This window comes from Lemur catta, chromosome 6, assembly GCF_020740605.2.
Source record: "Lemur catta isolate mLemCat1 chromosome 6, mLemCat1.pri, whole genome shotgun sequence".
In the NCBI taxonomy this organism is placed as follows: Eukaryota; Metazoa; Chordata; class Mammalia; order Primates; family Lemuridae; genus Lemur; species Lemur catta.
This window is the reverse complement of record NC_059133.1, coordinates 44,148,340-44,169,202: the sequence shown is the minus strand read 5'-3', so window position 1 is coordinate 44,169,202 and position 20,863 is coordinate 44,148,340. Positions and strand designations below refer to the sequence as shown.

The 20,863-nt window shown below is 39.9% G+C and overlaps 1 protein-coding gene across 1 annotated transcript; it reads left to right on the top strand.

Moving 5' to 3' along the window:
* Positions 1–1,919: 1,919 nt before the first annotated feature.
* Positions 1,920–16,530, top strand: SLC35E3 (solute carrier family 35 member E3). Its single transcript, XM_045553406.1, has 5 exons — positions 1,920–2,576; positions 3,436–3,546; positions 7,370–7,528; positions 10,893–10,975; positions 14,344–16,530. The coding sequence occupies exons 1-5, from the start codon at positions 2,175–2,177 to the stop codon at positions 14,528–14,530; spliced, it is 942 nt and encodes a 313-aa protein (XP_045409362.1). The 5' UTR covers positions 1,920–2,174; the 3' UTR covers positions 14,531–16,530.
* The last annotated feature ends 4,333 nt before the right edge of the window (positions 16,531–20,863 follow it).

The following is a 20,863-nucleotide window of genomic DNA, read 5'->3' as shown; positions in this document are numbered from 1 at the left end:
ACTATTTTCAAAGACTGTCACCTGTCTATTGAACCACAGTGGAAAAGAAAACTATTTATGGGAGGCTGAGGCAGTAGGATTGCTTGAGCCCAGGAGTTTGAGGTTGCTGTGATCTAGGCTGACGTCATGGCACTCACTCCAACCCGGGCAACAGAGTGAGACTCTGTCTCAAAAAAAAAAAAGAAAGAAAAGAAAACTATTTAGCCCTAATTGGAAAGGAGAGGTACCGTATTCTTCCGTGATAACTGTATGTGGATAAATGGACAAGGACTGCCATCTAGTTAGGAACTTGCTTTATATGCCGCAACCCTGTACCCATCTTTTTTTTTTTTTTTGCTTTGTTGTTTGAATGTACTTTAAAAAAACAACAAAAAATTAAGGTTGTAGAATTACAAAATTCTTTCAACCTTAGAACCTTTAATAGGATGCCTTCCAAAGGACTTATTTTAGTCTTTAGGGAGTCAATGTTTAGGTTGCTGCTTATTTAAATACAGCTCAGTTGGATCCCCAAGAGTGCAAATGTACTCCCCACACTTCCCAGATGCCTTTGTCTTCCTGAAAGCCAGAAGATGTGGGCACCCAAGAGGGAAATCTCAGGTGACTGAATTTAGTTCACCAGTGCCTACTCTATTGAAAAACTGCGTTTTCTTTCTAGAGAAGAAATTTATGGAAGAATGTGTTTCCTATCACAGGTTCACATTAGTATTTTTTAAAATACTAATTTAAAATTTTTTTCTTGGTGCAACTTATGCCACATAATTATGAAAATTTTTTTTCCTGAGCATTGCATGAAGGCTACAAAGTTGGAACGAGCAAATCCTGGGTGTGAACGTTTAAAATTTATTTATTTATTTATGAATAAGATAGGGTTTCATTATGTTACCCAGACTGGCCTAGAACTCCTAGGCTCAAGGGATCCTCCTGCCTCAGCCTTCTGGGTAGCTGGGATACACCGCATCCAGCTACCCCATTTATTTTTAATTTTTGTAGCCATAGTCTCTATTTTTCCATTTTATGACTGTTGAAGTATTCTCAGGCCGTGTTATAAACCTAAGAATTGATGTAGTGGTGGGACCAGCTGGACATTCAAGATGTTTTTGTGAGTCCTTTTTTAAATCCCATTTTGTACACGTAATAACATTGAGCAAATGATGAAATGTTGCTCTAGCAGTTTAATGAGGAAGGAGAAAGACCCTAACTTCCGGACGACGAAGTCCTTTCCCTCTACGTTGAAAGCCCTTATTGCAATGTGCATCAAGACTGTTACCTAACGTTTTGTATGTTCGTCACTGCACCTGACTTTAATATCCAATTTTTTTTTTTTTTGCCAAATTGTGCCTTTCCTTCCGGGTTGTAAGAGAACACAATAACCGTACCTGTTTACATTGCTAGTGGATATTGCTACAGAGAACACACCAATGGCTTTCTCACTGTTGAGCTAATCATGCCTTGTTAACGTATGATCTACGGAGACACCCTTGTAAGCTGCTGTCTGTTGGAAAGCAAAATTTTAATGTTTCTTTCCAAAAATAAAATAAATTAAAAATATGCCTTCAGTAAGTAATGCTTTCCCATTTCTGGCGAGGACTAAATTTGCTCAGCATCCGTCTCATACGTAAAATTGTCCAAGAGCATCTGCACAGCCCACTCCACAAACTTGAGAGAAGCTGCCTAGCATGTCGGGCTAAGTGACACACAAGAAATAATCAAACAATAAGAGACGGGTCCCAGACTGGCCCAGCCAGGTTGAGATGTTAGGTAGCTAAGGGGGTAGCGGGCCCAGAGCATGGGAATCAAGGACGCAGCGTTCCGCGCCCAGGGCCCAACGCGCCTGCGCAAGGCAAAGCAGCCCAGCCCGCTGCTCCGGGGCGGAAGCGAGGGCGCCCCGAGTCACGTGGGCGTGGGCGGAGATGGGGCGGGGCGCGGGACGTGGTGCCGCGTCTTCACAGGCTTAAAGGGCGGGGCGGCGGAGCATGTGTGCGCTGTTGAGGCTGCTGCTCGCCTGGCACCGGATCCGTGCATGCCTGTCTCTGGCCAGACGGTGAGGCTGGCGTCTGCGAGGACGCGGCGGTGCAGCACAAGGGCAGCCCTTGTACTGAGAGGCCGGGCATCCCTCTCGGAGGCTGGACAGCCCCGGCTCCGCGGGGGTCGCAGCTCGGCAGGCAGCGGGGATCATGGCATCTCTGGCGGACCGAGTGCGGGGCAACGGGCGAATAGCCGCTGGGCTCCTGTTCAACCTGCTGGTGTCCATCTGCATCGTCTTCCTTAACAAATGGATCTATGTGCATCACGGCTTCCCCAATATGAGCCTGACCCTGGTGCATTTCGTGGTCACCTGGCTGGGCTTGTACATCTGCCAGAAACTGGATATCTTTGCCCCCAAAAGTCTGCCTCCCTCCAAGCTCCTCCTTCTGGCCCTCAGCTTCTGCGGCTTTGTGGTCTTCACCAACCTTTCTCTGCAGAACAACACCATAGGCACCTATCAGCTGGCCAAGGCCATGACCACGCCGGTGATCATAGCCATCCAGACCTTCTGCTACCAGAAAACCTTCTCCACCAGAATACAGCTCACGCTGGTGAGTAGCCTGGGCTTCCCGAGGCGCTCCTCTAACGACTCACCTCCTGGACCGCCTTTCTCCCCGGGAAATTTGAATGCTCGTTAACCCTGCGCCACCCTCTTCCCCGTCGTCTTGAAATCCACAGATGAGTCATCTGTGAGCTTGTGAACGTTGAGCTTTTGGGGGGAGGGGGGAAAAAGCCATCTTGGCATTCTATTGGGCTCTTAGCCCAGAAGAGCGTGGTTGTGAGAGTCTTATTAATAACTACCGTTTGATGGAAATCTTTAAATGCTGTGATTGATAAGAAAAGAAAGCTTTCTGTAGTGGTGCAGTCCAGTATATCAGAATAGCTGCAGAAGCTCAAACTGAAAAACAGCCCTCCTCCACCAGGGGAATCGAACCGTGTATGATTAACGAAAGGTTTAGCATAAAATATGTCTCAGAGTATGTGTGCAGCGACATACTGCAGAGATGTCTGCATACAATAAAAGGAGACAAAAAAATTTAACACTTAGTAACTTATAATGTTTAAGATCTTTATGCTTTTATTGTGTGTTTATGCTTATATATTGTTTAGACACTAGTTTTGAGGTCCATTTACTCATCTGTGTGTGGATGTGGTATTTTCTTGCAAAATGCATTTACCACAAATTTACAAAAGAATTAAATGTGAACATCTATGTAGAGTTATCATATTTCACGTTTAGGAAATAGGATGAAAATTAGTTTTCTAAAATGAAAAAAGAAAACATTTATACAGGTTCATTGTTTCTCAGTTATGTGTTTATGATTAGCCTTGTAAGACGCGCTAAAAGGAATACTAAATTTATGTCTCTTGAATTTAATCTGAACAACATTTACCTCTTTTTCTTTACAGATTCCTATAACTTTAGGTGTAATCCTAAATTCTTATTACGATGTGAAGTTTAATTTCCTTGGAATGGTGTTTGCTGCTCTTGGTGTTTTAGTTACATCCCTTTATCAAGTGGTTGGTAATTTTTTTTTCTTTATGTGCCTTTTTAGCAGATTTCATAAATTTTGAAGCTGTATCCCAAGGTTTAGAAAATACAGTATAGAGACAATAGACTGTTGGGAAGAAAGCATAATTGCATAAACTGTCTGACTCAAGGTGAAGAGAAGAAAAGAGACAGAGAAACTTGGGGTGTATGATGCTCTCCAAATCCTGTTTGTAAGTGTGTAATACCCATGCTTAACAGTCTGAGTCTGGGGTGAGGGTACATTATTTGCTGGGGAGCCTTTACAAAATGAGTAGTAAGACTCTTTACTTCCTAAGTTTATTGGTTATATTTATCCTTTACTCTTTAATTATAGCACTGCTGTGAACGAATGAGTACATTTCCAGAAATTTGAACAGGAAAGGAAACTTCCAGATTTGTAGATTTTTTTTTTTTTGCCTCAAAATACACTGCTGTTACAACTTATATTGGCTTTTAATAATTTGTCAATATCAGTAGAGTAATTTATACCAATGGGTATTTCACTTCCTGTGCAAGCACAGTGCCTTGCCTATAGCAGGCATACATTAAAAATTTGTTCATGGATTCACTTCATTACCATAAAATCCCAACAGATATGTTTTTTGTTTCTTATATAGTGGAAAAAAAAGAACTTGGTGTAGGGTACAGTGAAACAGTATTCTCTCTATACTGGAAACCTTGGTCTGGAAATTCTGGGTGTGCCTGCATGGGGAATCAGCCAAAATGTGTAACCAATTTTACTTTTTTCACAAACATCCAGTGGTTATAAACTAAGGCATTCTTGTTGGGAATGTAGGAATTCAGGAATACAGCATCTTAAACTTTCTGGCAGGTGATCATGTCAGAAAGATTCTTACGAAAAACTACTGTAAATACATTTTTTAGTGGCAGAAAAGCAGTTTAAATGAAAGAAGAAAGCGGCATAAGAGGGTGGAGCACCTCAGTCTTGTTAATTGCCACCATAATATTGTGTCTTTTACTACAGAGTAATCAGAGGAAGCTCAACTTTGTGTTTTAAAAAAATTATATTTGGGTCCACTTCAGTGTGTTTAAATTTTATTACTAGATAAAGTAAGCGAACATTCCTATTTATATTTTTGGTTAAATGCACTTTTTTGCCTAGTGTGGGTTAAACATTAAATATAGCAAGAAATTTTATTACTTGAACATTAGAATTTTTTGTACTTCTACATAATTTCAATTCAGAGTATTCACTGTCCATGTCAGTATGACTATTTTTGTTCATTTAAGTCTCAAATTGCTATGGATTAGAATCAAAGGATTCTATATCCCTAGGCTAGTTATTTGAAGTAAGATTGACCAAAGAATGATTATAGACTAACTAATGGACACAGTTTCCATTATCAGTAAATGGTAAAAGTACTATTGCAAAGTAAGTGTATTCCCCAAGAAATTCCTCTGAAAGAAAGTTGTATCTGTCCATAGTATCTGGGTGTAATTTCTAAATTTTTCTTATACTGCTGGGGACATTAAAAGGAGTTAAAAGTTGAGTGATCAGTTATTAGCTTTAGTTGTGGCAAGATGGTTGAGTCATTCATTCAACAGACGTCTTTTTGCTTCATGCTCACCGTTGAGAATACAGAGATGAAAAGCAGCTAAGATCCAACATTGTAAAAGCATATATAGACGGCTAGTCACAGTAGTATACGTACCTCAGGGTATGAGAAAAAGTTCTGAGGAACACCAATGAGGAAGTGGCAGCTCTGTAAGACAGGTGGCAAGGTAAGAGTTTAGGGGAAAGTTAATTTAAATTGAAGGACGCACAGGAATTCCCTCAGCAGTGAAATATTGCAGGTCTTTCCTTGTGTTATGTGTGAAAATATGGAGCATTTTGGAGAACTCGATTTGTCTGATGAGGCTAGACTGTAGGTGCATGGTGGCTACACAAGGCTGAGGAGTGGGTGAGACCAGATGGCAGAGTCTTGAATGTCTTGCTAAGGAAGTGTGTTTTTATCCTGCAGGCACCAGGAAAGGAGTTCACATAGGAGAAAGACTTGATCATTCCCTGTGGTTAAGAAAAAGAACTGGTAGCAGTGAAGGGGGGGTACCAGCGAGAAGAAAGGGCAAGGCAGAGCAGTCAGGAGCCCATCTGAGCTTCAAGGGGAAGGGGGAAGGGCCTGGGCTAGGGCTGTGGGCGTGGATGGGGAAAGGGGAAAAGACATTCCGGAGACCTTTTGGGGGAGCAATCAGTGGGGCCTGACTGAATGTGAGAGTGAGGAAAGTAAGGAGTCTGATCCTTGGTGGAGATTGTATCATTCATTATTGGAGTGACACAAGAGGAGCTTATTCGTGGAAGGAAGACATGACCTTGATTTTAAACAAGTTCCTGCAGATTATCTAAGTGAAGATGGCCAGGAAGCTGTTGAAAATGTGACATTAAGAATGCTCAGGGAAGTAGGTCAGAGCTTCACATGCCGGCAGATAGTAAAAGAGGTCAGTCAGGGAGATTAAAGAGGAAGGCAGACAGACATCTACCCTAACAGTCAGTGAAGGAGTGCAAACCAGAAGGCAGTTCTTCCAAGAGAAATTCGCAGATTGTGCAGAGAAGTCCAGCAGGAAGAGGGCCACGTGGAAAACCCTTTGGTTGTGGCCATTGGAGGTAATGGTGCCTTCAGGAGAGCATTAGAGGGGGGGCGGGCAGGAGGGGACAGCTGAGACCCGGGAGTCCCCTCCGTGCCAGGCAGTTCTGCGGCAGAGGCACACAGCAGCCTACAGGAGAGGAGGGCCAAGCACACGCTCTCTGCACCCTTGTTGCATGCTGCCGTGCCCCTCGAGTAGGCAGCAGAAGAATCAATTATTTGTCCTTCATATTCACAGAAGACTCTTAGTTATGGCTGGCAGGAGTGTGGTTCAGATTTCCTGCTCTTCTATTTTTGTCTTGGTGAATTTCTATAGACTTAAGAGTTTACGTAACAGGATACCCAGACCTACAGGAACAAGAGGCATGTAGAAGTGAGTCAAAAGCCTGGCTGTTCTTGCCAGATCTTATTCAAACAGCCCTACTAAGGTTTCCCCAAAATCTCCTTTTTAGTCATATTTATGAAGCATCTTGAGGATTCTTGGGTCATGAGGTTTTGAGATGTTGTTTCTACTGAATGGTACAGTATTTTAGGGTTTGTGATTATCTAACATATTTAGGTGTATTTGGTGGGGGATGGGGAATACTACCCACAGAAAATCATCCATAGAGAGGAAAATTTCTTCTGCCATTGGTTGGGTTTTCTAAAGAACTGAAAAAACCATGTGGCATTCAAGCCACACACCTTGGCAGCCACCTGGGATAACTGTTCTGGTCAGTCTGTCAGTCTCTAAACTGCCCTGTCATTGTCCTAACCTGTGGCCCCTGGCCCGCCCTACATCTTCCTTTTGGGGGGGGGGGGGCATTTTTAGAGAGAAATGAAATCCCACACTGCATCTGTATTCCTACTTATCACCTAAATTTCCATTTCTGTTTTATTTTCCCAAGATCTCTGATGCTCGTGGGCCCCATACACATTTACTTTTCCCTATTTCCCTCAGGGAGGAGGGAAAAGGGAATTTTTCTTCCCCTTTCTAAGGAATTGAGAAGAAAATAGATTAATCAGAAATTGAATTTATAGAGCTCCTTTCAGCCAAGGTGCTTAAAAATGCGTTCATGTAGCTTACTGATCTTTGAAATCCTGTAGAATAATTAGGCGTTTGCTCTTCCCGTAGCCTGCACCCCACATTCCTATCTTTGTGGCTAGAGTTGCATCTTTGATTAAGTGATTTTATTTCTTTTGTTCCTGGCTTGTTTCATCTCGTGATTTTCAGTGGGTAGGAGCCAAACAGCATGAATTGCAAGTGAATTCAATGCAGCTGCTGTACTACCAGGCCCCGATGTCATCTGCCATGTTACTGGTCACTGTGCCCTTCTTTGAGCCAATGTTTGGAGAAGGAGGAATATTTGGTCCCTGGTCAGTTTCTGCTTTGGTAAGTTCTGATTGTTTTGGTGTCTAAGAAACAGTGTAATAATAATTCCTCCACTATTAATGCAATTTTAAATTTTCAGAGCACTATCTCAGATTTATTTTCACATTTAATCTTCATAATCTGGGAAGGGAAGAAGGCCTCTCTCTACGCATGGAAAAAGCCCATGCATGGAGTTCCCCTCCCTTCCAACATTGCAACAACAATAACAACAAAACAGCCATGACATGTGGGCGGAGTCAGACAATGCTGTGTGCGAAGTAAACTACCTCAAGGTACGAAGTTACCTCAGCATTTTTTAAAATAAATAAAAAAAAAAATCTTCATAATCACCCTTTAAGGAAAACAAGGTAAGGAATGTTTTTCAGATGAAGAAACTGAGGCACAGAAAGGTGAAAGGACCTGCATGGGGTGGGACAGCTAGTCAATGGCAAAACCAGAACTAACAGTTCAGGTCTTCTGATGCCCACTTACTGTTCTGACCGTGCCAAGCTATAGCCCATGAATAATTTGGACATTTTCTTTTAATTTTCTTTACAGTGAAAATGTAGTTTTATTGGCTTTTAAAATATATATGTAAATAGTATATGTCCATTATATAGATTTTGAACATAAATAGAAATAGAAAGAAAGTGAAAGGCCCCTGGAATCCTACCATACTAAGAAGATCACCTTTACCAATTTGGTGATGATCTTTTTATGGATCTCTTGTATATTAGGTCATTAAATATGAAATGTCTGATTTCAAATCAAAGGTTTAGTTTATTATCTCTCAAATAAGAAGCAATACAATTAATCAAAGTATCTGCCTAAACTATCAACACAGTTTTGTAATCTTAACAGTAGCTTGCTTATGCCAGCAGCAAAGAAGCCTGGAGAATGAGTGGTGATGAAATCGCAAAAGGTGTTTTCCACAGCTTGTCGAGAATTGATTATTTTTCCTTGCTAGAAGTGGTCTAGGCTGGGTGCGGTGGCTCACGCCTGTAATCCTAGCACTCTGGGAGGCCGAGGTGGGAGGATTGCTCGAGGTCAGGAGTTCGAGACCAGCCTGAGCAAGGGCAAGACCCCGTCTTTACTAAAAATAGAAAGAAATGACCTGGACAGCTAAAAATATATATAGAAAAAAATTAGCCAGGCATGGTGGCACATACCTGTAGTCCCAGCTACTCGGGAGGCTGAGGCAGAAGGATTGCTTGAGCCCAGGAGTTTGAGGTTGCTGTGAGCTAGGCTGACGCCATGGCAGTCTAGCCCAGGTAACAGAGTGAGACTCTATCTCAAAAAAAAAAAAAAAAGAACAAAGAAAAAACATAAGCAAAATAAAAAAAAGAGGAAGGCAGCAGAAAGGACATAATAAAGTTAAAGAAGCTAACAGGCTGAGGCCATTTAGTTTAAGGGAAAGTCACCTTCATTCCTTAATGTCCCTAGGGGGCATCCTTGACTCAGAGCATGTAGTGTTTTAAAGGATGTGCCAAGTCATCAAGAAGTAGGTAACATTCTGTGAATTCAATAAAATTAAAAATGATAAATTTTAGATATATTTCTAGAAACAGTTTTAAAAGTTTTTAAGGAGCAAGTTTCTCTCGGTTGAATATTTAACAGACCTCACAATTGTAAATCAGATGAGGTGTAACTGTATTTACCTAAACAGGACACAGATTGAACTGCTTTGGTCCTTTTATTGACTGTACTGATTTGAAATCTGATAAAACCTACATGGGACAGAAAGGATCTTTAAATATGACATGTTTTCTTTGGTGCTTAAACTTATTAATAATTTAAATCATGACTAGTGTTTTATCTAAATTCTCTTCAGAAATAGAATATGATTTTGCAACTTTTTGAATAAAATTATGGGATAGGTTTAAATGAGTATGACCCATTTGTCCCCTGTCCTTAGCCAGGTTGGTTTATTCCTTGTGCCATAAACACACCTTGTTCCTTTCCTGCCTCCACGCTTTGACCTGTGTTCCCTCTGCCTGGAACCCTACCCCACTTCTTTCTTTAATCTGTACATACTTTTGAGATCCAAAGACTTTTCTATTTCAGCCCACAGTGATCTCTTCTGCCTTGAGATTTGTATGGAACCTGTTGTCTGTTTGCCTGGTTTTTTTGTTTTTTTGTTTGAGACAGAGTCTCGCTCTGTTGCCCAGGCTAGAGTGCCATGGTGTCAGCCTAGCTCACAGTAACCTCAAACTCCTGGGCTCAAGCAATCCTACTGCCTCAGCCTCCCAAGTAGCTGGGACTACAGGCATGCGCCACCATGCCTGGCTAGTTTTTTCTATATATATTTTTAGTTGTCCAGCTAATTTCTTTCTATTTTTTTAGTAGAGATGGGGTCTCACTCTTCTTCAGGCTGGTCTCGAACTCCTGAGCTCAAAGGATCTGCCTGCCTCGGCCTCCCAGAGAGTTAGGATTACAGGCGTGAGCCACGGCACCTGGCCTGTTTGCCTGTTAATGATGTAGAACTAAAGACTCAGTTTATTCCACTGCCTGAGCTGTAAATCTCGTATTGCACACTGCCTTTCATGTGAGTGAGAGGTAGCCTAGCAGAGTGGGCTAAGAGCAGGAGCTCCAAAACCAGACTGCCTGGGCTTAAATCTCAGCGCCCGCCAGTTACTAGCTGTGTGATCTTGGGCAAATTACTTTACCTCTCTATGCTCTCTTTCTTCATCTGTTAAAAAGGAATAATATTTAATATTTTTACACTTACTGTGTGGGTGTTTTTGTGAGGATTAAATGAGTCAATACATGTAAAACATTTAGAACAGTTCCTGGCATACTGTAAGTGTTGTGTAAGGGAAAGCTATGATTACCATGACTTTTATTATGTCCTAAGCTCTTTGAGGACAGGAGTATTGTATTCCTCACAAGGCCTGGCCTAATTTTGTAGACATGCAATAAATGTTTATTAATTTAATTTAAATAAGAATAAAAATGAGCAATTCAATAGAAAAAGATAAGGAAGGATATATGCCAAGATGTTAACATGTGGGTGGGTGGATGGGATTTTAAGAACTCCTTATATTCTTTTTGCTTATCTTTATTTTCTGATTTTTTTTATAATGTGTATGTATTTTATAATAAACAAATACAAAATATTTTTCCTTAGAGAAATAAGAAAATTCACATTCAGAGAAAGGATATTATTGCAGAATTTTCCATTATTCTTGTGGACAGAATTATATTTCTGAACACTGTTTATTCCACTTTTTTACCTTCAATTTGTGCTATCTCCCAAATTGACTCTATTTCTAATCTTATTTTTAATGGTTGATATTTGAGTTTTTTTTTAAACTTCCTAATGAAATTTACTTGATGATAATGATTGCGGTGCTTTGCATTAATGATTCTTTTGGTTTATTTGTAGCTTATGGTGCTGCTATCTGGAGTAATAGCTTTTATGGTGAACTTATCAATTTATTGGATCATTGGGAACACTTCACCCGTCACGTATCCTTTTCATAATAACTTATAAATGCATTGTCTTATATTTTCCAAAACTGTCACACTCATTAATGACCTTAATGGAATCTCATACTAACTATTGCATGGCCTAAATTAAGTGAGACGGGTTATTTTTAGTCTCTTACTGTATCTGTCCGCACTAGAGTCCATAGAATTTTAAAGAAATATAAACTGAGCAAATGGGTTAGATTTCTGTATTATGAATGGTTTTGAATTTTCTTAAGTAAAAGGCGGCCTCTTCCCTTATAAAAATTAACTTACAGTACCATTCCTTACATATTGTGAGATTAAATATTTATTGAGTAAATAGTGAGGTGGAGGTTTGAGTTTTCAGTCAGTCTTCAGGTATTTATAGTAACAAAGTAGAGGTGTGGTTAATCCAAATAACAAAAGATAATTTCAGACCACTGGCATCTGACTTTGGAGTTTGTCTTTGGACTTATTTGGATGTGGGTGTGCCTGTTTTTCTCAATATTATTTCAAATCACGAAATGAAATCATATGTTGAAGATCAAGTTGAATTGCCATTTTTACCATTCTGCTTGTCTGTTTCTCTTCGTATTTCTCTCTGCCCCTACCCTTAGGCAAATGCAAAGAATGAATTTCCCCAAATGAGAGAGGTAGCTCAGTAACATTTTCTCATAGAGTGCTAACTTATATAAATGAGTGAATACTGAGATGTCAGCAAAGTAAATAAGTAGCATATTTGCCAACTATCAAATAACAATGATATTTAATATTTTTTAAAGCCATTACTTAATAAATATTTATATTGTGCCACATACTATTAGAAACATTTTGTATTAGTCCATTTAATTCTCACAGTAGCTCTGTGAGGTAAAGTTGTATCATTTTATTTTACAGAAGAGTAAACGGAGGTACAGAGAGGTAAAATATTAATAACTGACTTAAGGCCACACACAGATGAGAAGTGGGGTGTCCACATTTGAACCCATGTAGTCTGGTCGCAGAACGTGTGCATCATGCTGCCAAATCAAGGCATCCAAGTATGTGCCCTGATTAAAAACATTCATTCATCCAACAAATATTTATTTAATACCCACTCATTGACTTAAAAATATTTATATAGTGACTATAAAATATTTATATGTCAGGCATTGGGGATACAGTAGTGAACCAAATAGACAAAAATCTTTGCCCTCACAGGCTTAAATTCTGGTGAGGAAGATAGACTATACAGAAGGAAACTTTTAAAATATTTATATGCAGCGTTGAGTAGTGGTAAATGCCAAGGAGAAAAAATAAAGCAGGAAAGAGAATGTGAAATGTTGGGGACGGAGTTGAGATTTTAGGTAAAACAGTCAGGGAGGCCTCAACAGGAGGGTGACTTTTGAGCGAAGACTGAAGGAAATGAGGCTGCTCTGTGCAGGTGAGAGGGAAGGATGTTCCAGGCGGAGGCAACAGCAGTGAGAGGCCCTAAGGAGCAACAGGGAAGCCCGTGTGGTCGGAGCAGGATGAGCAAAGGAAGGAATGTAGCAGACCCAGAGGTAACAAGGAACGGGGTTGAGTAGCTTTTACATAAGGACTGCTGTGCTGAGTGAGATGGGAAGCTGTTGGAGTTTTGAGCAGAGAAGTGATATGCTTTTACTTACATTCTAGCGGAAACACTCAGAGCTTGGCTGTGTTGAGAATCAACTAAAGCAGGATTCTCAGCCTCAGTGCTGTTGACCTTTTGGGCCAGGCAGCTCTTTGCGGAGGCCTGTCCAGCACACTGTAGGATGTTTAGCAGCGTGCCTGGCCTCCACCACTAGGTGCCAGTGCATACCCTTTCCCCAATTGTGGCAATGAAAGATGTCTCCAGACATTGCCTACATGACAAAATCACCCATGGTTTGAGAACCCCTGGACGAAAAGGTGCATGGGAGACTGTTGGGAGGCCATGGAAACATTCTGATTTAGGAATAATGGTAGCAGTGGGTATAGTGAGAGGGGAATGGATTCTGGATATATTTCCAAGTAGAGCCAACAGGTTTTGCTGATCAGTTGGATGTGGAAAGTAAGAGAGAAAACTAAGTTGACTCTGTTACATGGTTTTGACCTGAGCAAAAACCTGATGAATGGAGTTGCCACCAATTGACCTAGGACATCCCAGAGGAGGTTTGGGGGTGGGAGGAAGACCAGGTGCTCAGTTTTGGGTAAGTGTGAGGATTCAGGGGTGAGGTCTCTGCTAGAGATATTCTAGAGAACCAGCAGTGTGTAGATGTCATTTAAAGTGGTGAGACTGATTGAGATTACCAAGCAAACAAGTAGAAGAAGAAAAGATGTCCAAAGATTGAGTCCCGAGTGACTTCAGTGTTTGGAGTTCAGAGAAATGAGAGGGGCCGGGTGGAAAAGGTGGAGGAGCAGCAGAGAGAAGTAGGAGAAGGGGAGTGGTGTAGACTCCAGTTGAGGAGGGAGGGCTGAGCAGCTGTGTTAGGTGCACTGACAGGGCCAGTATGGGAGACTGGTAGCTGGTGAAGGGGACTAGTGAGGCAGAGGACACTGGTGGTCTGATGAGAACATTCAGGGGGCGGGGAGGCGACAGCCTGCCTGGAACAGAGTAAGAACTGGAGAGAGGAGTTGGAAATACCATGTATAGACTGTTCTTTTTTTTTTTTTTTAATTTATAAAAGGGTTTAATTTAAAAATTCATGAAGAGTTTCTTTAAAATTACCATCCCTCTAGTATAAATATCTGTAAAAGATCATGAACTACATGGACTCCAACTCTACTACTTAATAACTCTGTGTTCTGAGGCAAGTTACTTAAACTCCCTGAGCCTCTATAATTGTAAAATAGGAAGAGCGGGACTGCAGTGAAGGCAAATGCGATGCTTAAATAAGACGGTGTCACGTAAAGCGTCTCTCACGGTGGCTGGCATGTACTTGGTGCCTAGTATTAGGCCCTCTCGCTTTCCCTCTCCTCCCTCCTGAACTTGAGTGTACTGGATGTGTTCAGTCAGCTCTCTGGTGCCTCACATATATCATCTCATTTGGCAAGGAGAGTTTACTAGAAATGCCACTCTAAAACATAATCATAGATTGCTGAACAAAATACCTTCTCTGGACCTTGTTCTGAGTGTCTTTCCTTTTATATTATAGCCCTTTTCTCCTTGGAGAGGTCAACGGGAAGAGTTCAGGCAGTTTTGCGTCCCTGACTCATCACTAACACCTACCTGAAGAATCTAGGATTGTCCCAGCACTTCACTGAAGTTGCTGTGCTTTACGTGGAGTGGGCTGTGTCGCGTGCAGTTCTTTGCAGCCACAGGGAGCCTTTGCTCTGTGTGTATGTGTTGTGTGTGTGTAAATATAACTATCTTGTTATTCCTTTTTATCCTTATCCAAAAACCTCAGCTATAACATGTTTGGACACTTCAAGTTCTGCATTACTTTATTTGGAGGATACGTCTTATTTAAGGATCCACTGTCCATTAATCAGGGTCTTGGCATTTTATGTACATTATTTGGCATTCTCGCCTATACCCACTTTAAACTTAGTGAACAGGAAGGTGGCAAGAGTAAACTCGTACAACGTCCTTAATTCAGTTTTTGTGGAGAAGAGAATGTTGCCTCAAGGAGATAAAAAGTGTTGTTGTGTGTACAAGTTATTTTCAAAAAAATTATAGTGTGAAATTCATTGAATGATTTTCAAGAAGTAACAAAAAGGAAATTTTATTCATAAAATGACTTAAGTCCTCTTTTTTTTTAGATCTTAATTCTCTAAACCAAATGGTTTGTGCTTCTTTACAAAGATGATTATATGAAGTATATAGGATAGTTTGGTTATACCAAGCACATGAAAATTAAAGTTCTGTGATAATGACAAAGGAATTACTGTTATTGTGCTACAAATGTGTTGTGGTTCTCAGTGTTCGTTCTCTTCTAAGGAAGGACACACAGGACCTATTTGCTAGTAGTTGGTTTCTCAATGTGAGATTTGTTATAATTTTGGTCAGACTGTTCAAATCAATTTAAATCTAGCATTTCTATTTTAATTGGTTTAGTTTAACTTCCTGATTATTTATAGAAATGAAATATCATTTATAAAGTATAATAGAGAAGATGACCATAAGACCAAATCCAATTCTAAAAGCACTATTTTTCTAGCAGAAAGTTGATGTAAGAAGTTGTATATTATCCAGAAAAACTACGATTTTTATGGGTCTTCTCTCGTTTTTTAGCTTTCAGTGAACTGTAGAAACCATGCGGAGTTAAAAAACAAAATGTTTTTTGGCTCAAAAGCCGTGATTAAATGGCTCAAAGAAAGGATAATAGATGGAATTGAACAGATTTATTGGCCCGGTAACTGTTTGCCCGGCCATTTTGAGCATTTCATATTGATAATTTCTTAATACCCCTCCCTGCTACCACTCCCTAGCCCTGCATTTGAGGCATCCACGGAGCTTTCTGAACACTAGGCAGAAACTTGGTGAAAATATGAGGAAAGATTTGAAAGAGAAGTAGAAAAATGATTAACTAGTTCCATGAGTTTTTACAGTGATCATTTTTAAAAATTGGGGTATTTAGAGGAAATCCATGATTTCCACTTAAGGAAATAATAGTGCCACATATTTAATTGCAAAATATATTTCTGCCTTCTACCTTTTTGACAATTGACTATTAAAAACAGTTCTTGATCATCTCATATAATACATTGAGAAATCATTCCTCTTGTAATAAATAATACTTTTTCTAAATGTTGAGAAAACTCTTAAGTAAACAAAGAGCCACATATACAAAATACGCCTTTCAGTAAGATGGTAAATTTTATGTTATATGGTTTTTACCACAGTAAAGCACATACACGCTAACCCCCCTTTTGGGTTTTTTAGGATTTTTTTCCTAGACTGTTAGAAGTGAGAAGCCTCACTGAAACTCTATTTTGAAGAATTTCAACTTGTCACTCAATCTATTGTGTGATTAGTGTATGTGGTTTCCCGTTTTTGTTTTAAGTATTCTTTGGTTCTTCTCGGTATATTTTATTGTGCTAAAAGGTAACAAAGCATTTGTTTTTGCCGGATAAGCCTCGAGTATTATGTTTGTCTAAGAAACATTTTCTGTGTATGTTTAAATTAACATAATTATTTCTCAAAAGCTGGAGCAAAGTGTTTCAGCACCGTGAGGATTATTTGATTTCTGTGCACTGAGAGCAGCTGAGTTGATCTGTGCCACGTACAAATTCTTAACTGTAAATAAAACTTGGGGAGGGAGTTGTAAAAAATGTGTCAATAGGAATGCAGTAAGATGGCTGCAGCAAGACAGGGTAGGGGCACATGTATAATAATGAATAAAATATGTATTGCTAGAATTAGAGTCTGATAAACTTTTTTTGCCCTGAAGACAATCATCTCATTGAAAAGAAAATTCCTGAGGGGAAAGTGTGCCAGATAACCGGGACCAAACAGAGACAAACCAGATGCAGTGCTTTCGCAGAAAACATTCTGTCCTTTTGTTATCAATGTAACTGGACTTGTTTTTTATCCTATGTTAAATGACTGAACTTCAGTTTTTACCTGTTAAAAATAAAGACAACCTCTTTTTACTTTTGTATTGCACATTTGAGCCAGTGGAAGAAGAGTGGCATCTGTGTGTGTGCACGCCAGCACTGGCCTCGTTAGCTCCCAGAATGCCATCTCCCTTTTAAAATAACATAAAGGAGAAATCTTTGTGAAATGAAGCAAGCTTTTTCCTGTTTTATTTTTTAAAATACTTTTTAAACGTTGGTATTATTAAACTGTTAATGTCTTCTCTTTTTAAAAACTTATTTCAAAGAGCAGCATTAATCTAGCATTCCATATTCTCTCCATCAATAAATAGTTATTAGGTGAATGAGTATGCAGAATGGCCAAAGGTGAAAGTCTGATTAAAAGAATGGAGTGCATTGTTTTTTGAGTCTGTTGAAAAATAAAGAATGGAGACCAGATTTATTAGATATATTCTGTTTTGTATGTTTTCAAAATTAAACTGGATTATACCTGCTAACATCAGGGATACAATGATAATTGCATTCACTCAAAGATTTACTGAGCATATACTATGTGCTAGGCACTGTGGATATACAGTCCTATGTTCCCTATGATGCTAAGGAACACATTAGCAGAAAAGATAGGACTTAGTAAACAAAAACAAAGTGAGTTTATTGTTACAAATTCAGATAAATGCTAAAGGGAACGTGGTTCTTTGCCAGCATATAACAAAAGAATCTAGCCTAGGCTTGGCAGTTGGGGATGATGTCCATGAAGAAAAATTGAGCTGAAATCTGATAGATATATAGAAGTTACCTATGCAAACGAAGGGTATTGCATTCTGGAAAGGGTATAGCACATACACAGCCCCACTGATTGGAGAAATCATGATGACTTTAAAGAATTGCAAAAAGGATGGAGTCTAGGGACTAAATTTGGGGATGGGGAGACATGGTGTGACATGAGCCTGAAAAGGTAGGCAGCCCTCAGACCATGGAACACCTGTAGGCTATCCTGGGCATCTTTAAAGTAAGGTGGAGTGTTGTGAATGCTGTCACAGTCAACCCCTTCATTTTGAAATTAATGGAGGAGAACCAGAGCCGTGCAGGGAGACCAGTTGGGAGACAACTGTAGTGAGAGGTCGCGGTAGCTTAAAAAGTGGTGGGGTGAGGTAAGTGGATATATTCAAGGCAATTTAGTAGGTGGAATGAGCCGAACTGGAGATGGATTAGAAATGGAGGGCACGGGAAGGGGTGAAGTGAAAAATCACACTTGGGGATCTGATTTGCACAGCTTGATGGAGAACGGTGCCATTCTCTGAGAGGAAACACAAGACTGGGTTAGGAGTAGGATGAAGCAGAGGAAGATTATGGGTACATACAAGGCCATCTTGCTATTGAGACAGCCAATTGATGTTAAGCTAGAGAGGTCTAGAACTCAGGAAATTTTTGTTGGAGTGGAGATAAAACTTGGGAGTTATTGGAGTATGCCTGATGAGGATAAAAACAGACCAACATAAGCTTGCTGAAGAAGACAGCATGAAATAAAAAGACAGTCTACAACTGAACCTCAAGGAACTCTAGCATGTGATAATAGAGGATGACAATTTTGCAAAGGAAACCAAGAAGGAACAAAGAGATGGGAGGAAAACAGGGACAATAATAGAATAGGAGAGAGAGTAGTGAAATATGACAATATTGCTGAGAAGTCAAGTTAGACATGGATAGAAAAATAACCATTGGATTTATTGAGAGAGATGTTGACTAAGTAAGGCTGTTTTCAGCAGAAAGAGGCAAAAAAGAGGTTAGAGTGGGCTGACAAGCCAGTGCGTGAGAGGTAAGGATATGAAATCCAAGACTGTAGACAATTCTGTTGCATTGAACTATGCTTGACGTGACCTGGGGCTTTTTTGTCTGAGTCAAAAGATTTTTATAGTAATGATATTTTATTGTTACAGAATTAAATTTGTGACTACCAAAGAGCTTGTGTACTCCTGGAAGAAATGTATATAGTTTTGTAAGAGAGATGATTTTTGCTCTGAAAAGGAGTTTTATTTTTAATACAAATTACAAGATCACTCCTGAATATATTCTTGAAATATGAGTTGCTATTAATACAATCCACATTTACTTTTGCCAAGTGCCATTATACTTTAAGAAATGATTTTATAAACCCATTAAGGGATGATCAGTTATACATTTTCATTTTCTATTCCTGCAAAGGAAAGAGGGAAAGGAAGAAAAGGCAGGAAAAGTGAAGGCGGCCAATCTCAGTCTGGGAGCTACTGAGGCACAGTGGAACTGTCTAGCCTGGGCATCAGGGTCATGACCTCCAGTCCAGACTGCCATTTACTAGGATAGCCTTTAGTAAGCCTTTGGGGATGTTGCCCGAATTTTCTCAGTTTCTTCACTTATAAAATGAAGGCTTCAATCCAGATGATTTCCAAGGGACCATCCAGTTCCAAAATCCCCTGATTCTGCTTTTTTAGATTAAAATTATAATTTCTCATTTGTTTATGTTAACAGCAGATCTGAATAAGTTAATCTGAAAGAGTTTGTTTGACCCTTACAAGATCTGTTTTCTTTTTGTTGTTGTTTTGTCCTGGCTAGAGTGCCGTGGCGTCAGCCTAACTAACAGCAACCTCAAACTCCTGGGCTTAAGCGATCCTCCTGCCTCAGCCTCCCGAGTAGCTGAGACTACAGGCATGCACCACCATACCCAGCTAATTTTTTCTGTATATTTTTAGTTGTCCATATAATTTCTTTCTATTTTTTAGTAGAGACGGGATCTCACTCTTGCTCAGGCTGGTCTTGAACTCCTATCCTTGAGCAATCCTCCCGCCTCGGCCTCCCAGAGTGTTAGGATTACAGGCGTGAGCCACCTCACCTGGCCAAGATCTGTTTTCTTATTCATGTACATTTCTTTATTCATAGATTCTGTTTTTGGAAAGTATATGCAAAATATTAAATACGATTTATTTTTATATTACTTTGATATATTGGAACACATGATTTCTTTTGATTTATCAAAGCTGCTTTATACTTCATATGAAGTCATTAGGAGGTGAATTAGTGCTGATTCAATGAATTATTTATGGGTGTTTGGGGAACTGTTTTCGTTACACTGTTTTTAATTTGGAAAACAGCATGTCACCCAAACTGTAATAATATTAACATATTTCCTATTTAACTAAAAATATCTCATAAATACTACGTATGCCACAGGAATGAGCACGCATAGTTATTTTACCAGCGAGGACTATGCATTTCTAAATTTTTAATGTTTTTAGTTATCCATAAGAGATTGTTTTTCCTTTTGAAATCAAATGATCTGTATCAACCGTATGTCTTCATTTTCCCTTTCCTGTTTGTCTTACTCTCCCCGCAAAAAGTCAGTTTCCTGTTTTCTCAGTTTAAAATTAGTCAGATCCCTGCGGCAGGTGCTGTGTCCTGCAGTGAAGGTAGCAGGAGGAGGCCCCTGAAACACAAGAAGCGGGCCGAAGAGGTGGGCGAGGAAGATAAGGCCTTGAAGGAGAAACAACAAGAGGAGCTAAAGGTGAACACCTTGCACCCCCTGCCACAGACGGAATTAAGAAATTTGGCAAAAAATAAGCTGTTCCTTGTGCCTGAGGCGATGGCAACCATTGATTCCATTCCTCTTTAAACATCTGGATTCCCTGCCCTAACATCTTTTGCCACCTATAGCTAGAATGCAGTGTTGTCTTGGAGTCTGTTGTACAAAATGAAGGGAAAAAAATTAGAGCCTACAGTTTGGTGCAGGAGAGGGGTGGGTGGGCCTTAATCCAGCAGGTAGGAGGCTCAAAAGCAATCTCCTATTGAGATCTGGAATGTCAAAAACTAGGATTTCCTATGATGGAGTGATTCCCTGACCATATTTGTTAGAATCAGAATGTTTTACACAATTTAACAAAAAATTATACAAAAAAAAAAGACAAAAATGCTGTAAGACACAGTTGGTTTCCTAACCAAACACCCATTCCTATTCTTTGTTCACCTCTACTCTAGCAGCTAGAAATGCTAAATTCTTTGTTTACGTTGCTGCCTAGCAGTTAGGGGTGATGAAATGACATCTCACCAGTGAAACAGAAGTCTGCTGAAGATTTCTGGGGTTTCCTGATAGTAAGGATGGATGTGGCTGGTACTGACTATTCCCACCTCTTCCACCTTGAATGTAGCTGTGGATGTCTACAATTGCACTCATCACCTATGGCTGTAAAAGAGAGGGGAAGAGAATCAGATCTGAAAGTTTTGAGCTGTTAAAACAATGCTATTAGATGCTTATCTCCAGGCTTTTTGTTTTCAGTGAAAAGTAAACCCCTGTTTGGTTTAGACACTTTTAATTATTGCTTGCAGCTGCAAGCATGTTACTGAGCACTCTGGGTAAAAAGG